This window comes from Scylla paramamosain, chromosome 6, assembly GCF_035594125.1.
Source record: "Scylla paramamosain isolate STU-SP2022 chromosome 6, ASM3559412v1, whole genome shotgun sequence".
Classification (NCBI taxonomy): Eukaryota; Metazoa; Arthropoda; class Malacostraca; order Decapoda; family Portunidae; genus Scylla; species Scylla paramamosain.
The window spans coordinates 25,819,497-25,829,496 of record NC_087156.1 but is presented as its reverse complement, the minus strand read 5'-3'; the positions used below and the strand labels follow the sequence as shown (position 1 = coordinate 25,829,496).

The window sequence follows — 10,000 nt, the reverse complement described above, 5'->3', positions numbered from 1 at the left end:
TGGCAACCTATGTGAACTAAGACCCCTGAGCAGCAGCAATCCTACCCTGGCCATGCACAATGCTGGCTGGCACTCCTCTGTTTCACGGCCACATAGCTATTCTGATGCCTCCACTGCTGTTGCTGGGGGAGTGCAGCCTCCAAATACCCCCTCCCCCACTTCACAATCACACCATCCAGCTCCCATCCCACCCACGATTACATTGTCTATGGAAAGTACCTCCCGAGAAGACTTCACCATCTTAGCTAAAGAAGGTGAGACAAAATATGAAAAATGTAATGTTGCCAGTTTGATATTCTCATTTTATTAATGAATTGAACTATTTAATAATCATTAATTTCACATACTCAGTATCCATAATGCCAAAAATGACAGTCTATATTCATTGAATTTATTATTCTCTAGTTGTGAGTCAGATTGGACAAGTCTTGCGAGGACTCCAGACTGAACGTGAGAAGCTTCGTCAGGCACTAGAATCAGAATCAAATCTCTTGGCATCTCACAACACTACTGCTATTATTGCTGCCCTCAGAAACTCCCTGAATCAGGTAATATCACTTCAAATTTTAGACCAGTGAAACATTAGTATGGTATTTTCTTGTAAGACATGTTTAGTTAAGTAACTGAGTTAAGAAGAATCAAACCATAAATTTTTAAATAACATATATAAATGCAAGATATTAGTAACCATAATAAGGAAACATATACAGGTAACAAACCATTTATCAAAAATGCTTGAAACTGAAGGTAATTTCTGGATTTTTCATTTTTTTCTGGAGTAATGCCTAATATATATGTAGATAATGAAATAATGAAAATAAAAACAAAATCATATTAATGAGATACATATCAATAAACTTGTAAAACAAAACAGGAAGAAAAAAGAAAACAAAAAGTATTTGTAGAACTGAGAAAAATCTTCAAACATAGAGCAGTCAGTATTAGTGTAAAGCGAGAGTTATATGTGCTGTATGGTGCTGAAACATGTAAAATGCAAGTAGTGGAGATGGAACAGTTAAATGTAATGAAAAAAGTGTTTGAGGAGTATGTGTGGAGTAACATGGAGAGACGGAAAAAATTAGAAAGTTAGAAGAACTGGTGTTTTAAGAGAGTGGTTGGACAGGCAGATCAGTGTGTATTAAGATGGTCTGGGCATGTGGAGAAGAGAGGATGGAGGACAATAAACTAGTGAAGAGAATAAGGTCAGATGTGCACTGTGAAAGATTAAGAGGAGTGGTTGATCTGTGTGAAGAGAGCACAATGAGAGAGAATGACTGTTTATCAAGCAAGAGCAATTGTGTGTGATAGAGGTGGATGGAGAGTGACAGTGGTGAGTCCATGAAAATTACTTGGTTTAGTCAACCACTGGGAGGGGATGTGGATGTAGGTGGTGGGCCCATTGGCATATGGACCCAGTTAGGGTGCAGGGCACTTTGTAGAAAGTACCTTGCATCTGCTGTAGTCTCAGGATTGGAGTAGGTATAGGGAAGTCTCATTATGAATAGGCTAGGGTAAATCATTGTACAGTAAAATCCATATACTTGAGTATTGCCGGATACTTGAATAGAAGTGAAATTATGTCCACAATCACCACCCTACACTCACACATATACTTGAATATTGCCGGATACTTGAATAGAAGTGAAATTATGTCCACAATCACCACCCTACACTCACACATCTTACCATAACAAAGATCAGCTGATCTTAATCAGCAGCTGATCTGATCAGCTGCTTAAGTGTAAGCACAACACACTTCCTCTTTTCTACAACTTTAGGCATGATGAAGGCGTCAGGCGATAAACAGTGCACACGCGGGACTGAGTCACTGAGTAAACACAGTGCAGTGGGCTGCAGGTGGCGCGAAGCAGTGCACTCTGGTGGCGAAGGGACAAAGTATGCCTCGCAGGGGAATTTTAATCGATTTTATGAGTACACATTGATTTTTTATTGATCTTAAGGCTCGGGGAAAAATGTGCTGGATACTTGAAGCTGCCGGATACTCGAATGCCGGATGAGAGGAATTTTACTGTATACTGTTGAGCCTTGCTATGAATGTGTGTGGTCAGTTGTGCAGATGTAGTGTGGTGGTCCACAAGACTATCCCTTTTCACTGGGGCCTGAAGGGGCTAAGAGTGTGGATGGTGTGTGTGTGTGTGTGTGTGTGTGTGTGTGTGTGTGTGTGTGTGTGTGTGTGTGTGTGTGTGTGTGTGTGTGTGTGGTGCTTTGTCTGCATGTGGGATTGCTGGCCTGGTATATAAATAAATAGATGATAAAATTGGCAGAAATAATCACAGATTTGTAAACAGTGGCTCTCCTGCATAAACTGTTGCACAGTAGGTACACAGCTTCAAATTATAACACAGCAACCAAGCAACAAATTACAACAAAGCTCATCACATTTAAAACTATCCAGTTTCAGAAATGTCTCAGATTTATAGAATTTCTGATGTTCTGAATTCAAAATAAATGGTTTGGTACCTGTGGAAACAAAATACTATAGAGAAGCATGTATGCAAAATATGTTTTTGGATCTCAAAGACCTATCCGCTAATCATTTAAAATGTTTTAGGCACTCCAACAAAATGCAGAACTCCGCGGGCGTTTGGCCAGGATTCATGCTGACTCTGATTTGTCAGAAATATCTGTGCCACCATCTATGTCTGAACTGGTAAGAAACTTGATGTTTTATGTATGCTAATGTATGAATGTGTGTTCAGGAAGTCTATTCTGTGGTTTTGAGTGTTTGTTTTTCACAACAAATGCTTCTAATCCCCTATATATATATATATATATATATATATATATATATATATATATATATATATATATATATATATATATATATATCCTTTTGTAGATTTATCATGTATTATCAATTTAATAATTTATGCATATAATCTTCAAAGTGTATTAGCTTATGCTATTTCTACCATGGCAAAGAACTATGATAATTCAGTATACTCAGTGAATTCAAACAACAAAGACAGTCTATTACTCAGGTTCATCTTCTATTAGAAACCCTAAAAACTTAATGTATACAAGCTCATCACTACTAGGACTCAGTAAAATCAAAGCAGCTTGCCTTTTCCCTACTCTTCTATAAGTTTCACCAATCACATGAGGTCCTCACTCCACCTTACTTTACAGTGCCTTTCTTTTGTCTCTCTCTTAGTACTGATTGCACTTCTCTCTTTTCTCCTTATACCCTCCCAGTTACAGTCATTTATGCGGTTGAAGATAACCAGAATTGTCATCTCATTTGGAAGTTAAAGTACTAAAGATTTTTAAATGGTTAATGTAGAAGTTAATTTGTGCCACATCTCTTCTCCAGCTGTTCCTATCTTTGGCATCCTCCTATTTTTCTTCACTAAAATCTCTCTCTCTCTCTCTCTCTCTCTCTCTCTCTCTCTCTCTCTCTCTCTCTCTCTCTCTCTCTCTCTCTCTCTCTCTCTCTCTCTCTCTCTCTCTCTCTCTCTCTCTCTCTCTCTCTCTCTCTCTCTCTCTCTCTCTGTGTGTGTGTGTGTGTGTGTGTGTGTGTGTGTGTGTGTGTGTGTGTGTGTGTGTGTGTGTGTGTGTGCACGCGTGCGTGTGTGATTCTTGGCACCCAGTACACCTTAAGCTATATGTTTGTGCAATACAGGCTTATATCTAGCATGTTTTTCATGATGTTGCTAATAATGTTACTTAGCATAATAATAGTATCCCTTGATTTGCAATTAAGCCTTTCTGGAACTCAGATCAGGGCATGATTACATTTCATGATCCTTTGTTGCTACTTAAGCATACTGCAGAATGATGATCAAAAACTGTCTCATGCAGTTCACCAGCATGAAGTTTCATCATTGGTCTTTCCCAAAGAAGTGTATATGAGTGTCATTGAAGTACTTTCATAGATTAACTGTTTTCATTGCATTACTGCAAAGCAAAAACATGCAACTTGAATGCACTCAACCCCAGCAACTTTGGAATAATTGGATGGAGTACTGGTCCGATGTTGCCATCTGTCCAGTGTTGCCCTTGTTTTGAGGAGGAGGTAATGTTCCATACTGTGTGAAATACTTTGCACAGATGTTTTCATAAAACATTAATACACATCAGTAAGTATGACGTGAAAGTAATAATGCCATACTAATAAAAAATAAAGCAATAATAATAATGGAAATAATGAGAGAGAGAGAGAGAGAGAGAGAGACAGAAGGAGCAGTACATTAAGGTAATCACACTTACAGTGAGAAGGGTGGACTTTTGAAAACTTAGAGGAAATTTCATTAGCAGGAATTATTTCATGAAAAATGTAAATTATGTAGCTGTTGTATAAAAAATGCAGATTATTGTATTTTTGTACACACTACATATATTTTCTTATCATATATTTTTTACAATATGCTAAATTATTGTACTTGTATGATAATATTCACATGACTGGAAATGTTGAGTGAGGTTAGTGAGCCCACAAGATGGGTAGAGTCTGCTGTTGCCACAACCCTGTACAGTGTTGCCAGATTTGATGCTGCAGTTTCTAATTGGGCCACTTTTCTTCTTGCCAAGTGAGGTTCGCCACTTCCGAAATCCAGTGTTCCCTTCCCGTGTATGTAGTTGCCGAGGTTGAGTGTACAAAGTTAAAATCTAATGCAGAGAGAGGAATATTTCATACTTGCAAATGAAGGACTTATCTTGCAATTTTTTAACCATTATCCTTATGATACATTTAGAAATATATGTTGTGTGGTATGTTTGCACACAAATATGTGAACTAATTATCCTAACCTTTTCTAATTTGCTGCAGCTTCACAAGTCCCTTCACACATCTCTGTCATATGAAAGTAGCTCATGCTTCAGTGCCTCAGAGTATTTTGATGCTGCTGATGCATTTAGTGATGCAGGAGGCACTGACACCAGCTCAGAAGCCTCATCTGACAACAGCTCCTTTACTAGTGAAGCCAGTGATGCTGGCACTGATGCCCACCCTAGTGGTAAGTGTAAAGTGTCCTTTGATGATGACTAGGGGCAGGCTTGTTGTGGAACTGGTGTTATTGGATGGCAGATGACTTCTTGTTCTTATTTGTAAGAACAGGCTGTTCGTTTTTTCCTTTCATTGTTGCACAGGGAAGGGTAATGGGCAATTCCTGGTAAAGAGTGGTAATGGGAGGTTTCCTTTGTACCTGGTAGGGGTAAGTTGTTAGGTTACATTATTTTACAGATAACAAGAGATGTACCTATGTACTTATCTTCCTCACCTGATTATCATTTAGTACTCAACTTTTTTTTATGCTACTAACTGAAAATACATGCCAAACACACACACACATTGCCAGAAACTTGGTTATATAGGGGCATAGAAATCAGTCTTCAGTCATTCTGCTTTAGTGAGGAGAAGGCACGTGTTCTTATACACAGGCAGTGGTAGATTATGAAAAAGAAAGGTGAAATATTGCTAAAAGAGAGCTGAATATTTTCATTATATACAGTCAGCACCAAGTGACTTTAGAACTCCCACTGATGTGAATGTCATACTCAACGAACTGGCAACTCACACATTTTCAGTCTGGAAAAAATTGGCTGGGAGAAAATAACTACATGGCAACTTATGTTAGCCCCTAATATATTTTCAAAGCATAGAATAACGGATTCATTGTTTGACACATTGACACAAGGAAGAGGTAACTTGATAACATAGGTCAAGTGATAGAGTTTCACAAAAATGGTGAAACAAATAGAAAAATAAGCTGTATTACTGATGCCAATGAAAAGACTGAGTGTGTTGGTCAAGAAATGGGACAATGAGGGATGTAAGGATGTGCCTCATCACACCAGCCCAAACCATTTGATAGCTGCTTATATGTTATCAAAAGACACTGTAAATCCTCAGCTTACAGCAAAATAATTAAAAGAACAAATGTTTTGGGCTGGTTCATCACCATGTTTGTGGTGAGGCACATCCTTACATTCCTCATTGCGCCATTTCTTGACAAACGCACTCTCAGTCTTTTCATTGGCATCAGTTATACAGCTTATTTACATTTGTTTCACAATTTTTGTGAAACTCTATCACTTGACCTATGTTATCATTGCTTGTATATTTTCCAGACATTGCACAACAGGTCAATAGAACACTGTGTTCAAAACAAACACAACCATTTTGCAAGCAGAAGCAATGAGCGGTCACAAAAGATAACTATTCCTTATGTCAGTATGTCAAACTAAATATGTTGTTCTGTGCTCTGAAGAAAATATTAGGAGCTAATGTAAGTTGCTATGTATGCTATGTTGCTACGTGCATTGCCAGTTTGTGGAATATGACACTTACATCAGCAGGGCTTCTAAAATCACTAGGTGCTGACTGCACATACATTAAATATATTTTTAGGAGTCATAAATGTTGCTTTATTGGTTCCACACCTGTAGATAATAGTATAATGCTTCTGTTATGGAAAGCCAAGCTCAGTATCAAAAGTGAATATTCATGTTCTTATAGACCTATTTTAATCATTTAAGCATTCAGGATGTAAATTTAGGAAAACCAGGATTATTTTCTCATCTTATGAAGAGTATGAGTGAATGTTAATGAGGAATGGATGCATGAGTGAGTGGATGAATGAGTGACTGTAGGAGCTTTGCCAGCTTATAGTATGAGCTGAGCATCCTTCAAGCAAAGCTCACAGCACCAGTGATGTTAAACCTCAGGGACATACCCAAGGTAAAAAAAAAAAAAAAAAAACAGTGAGAATGAGAACTGCAGAAGTTGGAATTGGAAGCATGATACAACAAAACAGAGGTAGTAATAGATTTAACGATTGTGAGCTCCAGGTCCTTTCCTTTGTGGTTGTTACAGTTTTAAGACCAGTGTATCAAGAGTTGGCAGGTTTGACCATGCTCATTGAGTCCATATTTAGCAGTATTGTAATCCCAGTATCACTACTGTAAAAAGATAAAACTGTCTTTAGGTAGTTTGTTATGTTATACCTTTGAGTAAGAGAATTAAAAGTAATTGTTTGATGATATTAATGAAGTACCTACTGTGCATTTGCCTTGCTTCAGTGTGTAGACCGGTGTTCATTGCTATAGTTTCAAGACATGTAGCTTCATAGTAACTTTTCCAGCAAGATATTACTCATAAAATTCTGCTCAGAAATTTGAATTTTATTCTTGTAGGGTATTATCATGTACTATTAATTAGTTATCTATTTTACCTGAGATAAAATTATTGGATTCCCTGAATTATTCCTTCAAAACAGTGAAAATGAAATGAAATCTTTGTTTGACAATTTATGATTTAATGATAAAAAATAATGTTATTTTTATTTACAAGTTAAGAAGGCATCAAATTGAATAGCAGTTACCTTTGATTTTTTTTATAGTGGATTTTATTCCAAGAATCAGCTGCTTACTACTTGAACCTGTCATTATCAGCTGTTAGTGTCTATTCTGGTGGCTTGTGTAAGCTGATATGATTCCTTAATATGAACTTAAACAAAGGATATCTTTAGCTTTCAGATCTACTTCATACCACTGTAATAGTGATAGTGAAAACAGAAAATAGTCAAAGAAAACTTTTGTTGCCTCCTTTGATTGACAGGCCATCACTTAAGAATTGTCACTATTTGTAAATGAACAATTTTAATAGAAGCCTAATACCATCCATTTTGTATAAGTGGTATGCAAACACACACACACAGACACACACACACACACATTGATGAGGACATTAATTAACTGCAAACTCATCATAGTTTAGAAATGTTCTACTTTTTTTTTAGGAGGGGACACTGGCCAAGGCCAACATATATATATATATATATTATATATATATATATATATATATATATATATATATATATATTATATATATATATATATATATATATATATATATATATATATATTATATATATATATAAATGGGGCCACTGAGGTGCCAGTCCCCAAACAGAGGCAAAAGCAGTTGAGAATTTTGAGTGAAGGGTATATGTGTAATTAGGTGCATGTAGTTTTGTATGAAGGAAGAGAGTTATCTTCAGAGGGCAGCCTGTGACTGCTCCTTTGTGTTGTGAGACACAAGAGAAAACATTCATTGAGGTCACAGCTGGGTTATTGATGGGTTCACAGTACCCCCTGATCCAGTGTGTGAGACCACATTTGGAGTAGTTATTGTTTTGGCATATATACATACAGCATAAATACTTTCATTGTAACTAACATGAACCATATAGTGAATATTAATTTATGTCATCATGACTTAAGATGCTCCATTTGTATTTTTCATGATTAACAGAAAATTTATGAAAGTCAAAGATTAGATGAAAATATAAAGCAATCATTCACATTGCTGCTCTCCTAAATATACTTGTCAGATCAGAGTTACAATTGGGAAGGATTACTTTTCCTTGAATTTAATCAAAATGTTCAAATTGTGTGCATGCTATATTTGTAGGTACCACATACATAGTTCACTTGAATCATAATTTACAAATTGGATATTCCTTAAAAACTATTCCATGATTGAAAATTCAGAAATCAGGATTGATAGATTATTATAGATTTTTGAATTTTCATTTTATATGTTTTCAATATTTTCAGTAATTTATTAGGTTTATACTCCTGATCTCCACTATTACGATGAACTACTGTGTAGTATTTCACTCATACGATTGCCTTCATTAGTACCAATGGTTCACTGTGATGCTTTACATTTGCTCCACCCAACCAGAGAGACCCCACGTTACTGTCTCAGTTCTTCCCATACTCTCACACAGTTCATCAAGCCTTGTGTACACTGGAGTGATTATGCTTTATCTACCCTTATTTATTGTGCCAAGCCTTATCTAAGTGTGGAGCCATGTCTGCTAAATGTCCCTGCATCATCTTTTGGCTAGTGAAAGGCTTCCAAAAAGTCTCTAAAAGTCTAAGTCTGGACACAAAGCTGAAGATCATCAATTGTAGTGAGATTAGTGAGGGGGCGAACTGCATTGCCCCAGACCCTTTGTTTTGCCCCAGTTTTTTATGTTTTTGTACATATCTTTTATTGCTTCCTTTATTTCCATAATATGATTTACATAGCTTATTCCAATATATGTACAAATATATACATATTACATGAATTAAAACATGGAAAAATTAGAGAGCAAAAGTAATAGGTATAGGAATGTATCCCCTTTTTTTCCCATTTAACCTTAAGCACGCTATACGATGGATCATTATGTGATTGAATCTTCAGGAATGTAATCTCATCATAAAGCAGGAGTGAGGTGTATTTATAAATGTACATATAAATCAGTATGAAGGACAAAATCATGTTACATGTTGCTGAAAAAAAAATTGTAAATCAAGCATTCATAAACCCAGAGATAATGTGAAAGAATCACAGTACAAACACTCCCTGACTTACAAAACAAGTTAGGTTCCAGATGGCTGTTCATAAATCATTATATTCACAAGTTGTTATTTTGTAATTTCGGGTGTACACAACCCTCATGAGTTTCATGTTTGTTTTCTTTCAAAGTAATAGTGCTAATCTTGAGGATCATGAAACTTGTGCTATTAGAAACTCTAGAAAATACTTACTAATGCCAGCCACATAGCCAAGCACTTGTGAGTGTGAATGTGAATGTGTTTTGCCCTCATATTTGGCATGATGCTGTGGTGTGGTTGCCACACTTGTGTGTGTTTTGTCCTTGCATTCATTGTGATGCAGTAGTCCTGCCATCACATGGGTGTGCATTTTGCCCTCACATTCATCATGACGCAATGGTGCACGTGCTACATGAGTGCGTATGTTTTTTCCTCGCATTCGACATGATGCAGCTGTGCAGCACTGCCATATTTTGGGTGTTTTGTCCTCACATTCAATGTAATACAGTGGTGTGGCCTTGCCACATTTAGAACATTGTGAATGAATGTGTTTTGTCCTCATATTCAGTGTGGTGTAGCAAAGTGGAGCCATCACATCTAGAACTGTGTTAAGTGTGTGTTATGTCCTTACATTCATTGTGGTGCAGCA

The 10,000-nt window shown here is 36.6% G+C and overlaps 1 protein-coding gene across 3 annotated transcripts in view; it reads left to right on the top strand.

Moving 5' to 3' along the window:
* The window catches only part of LOC135101508 (oxysterol-binding protein-related protein 6-like), a 51,106-nt gene that overhangs the window by 12,183 nt on the left and 28,923 nt on the right, over positions 1-10,000 (top strand). For all 3 annotated transcript variants that reach the window (XM_064005575.1, XM_064005573.1, XM_064005574.1), the window contains 4 exons: positions 1-254; positions 406-548; positions 2,573-2,671; positions 4,790-4,976. The exon at positions 1-254 is cut by the window's left edge. In XM_064005575.1, the coding sequence (XP_063861645.1) occupies positions 1-254; positions 406-548; positions 2,573-2,671; positions 4,790-4,976 (683 nt within the window). The remainder of the gene's footprint in view (positions 255-405; positions 549-2,572; positions 2,672-4,789; positions 4,977-10,000) is intronic.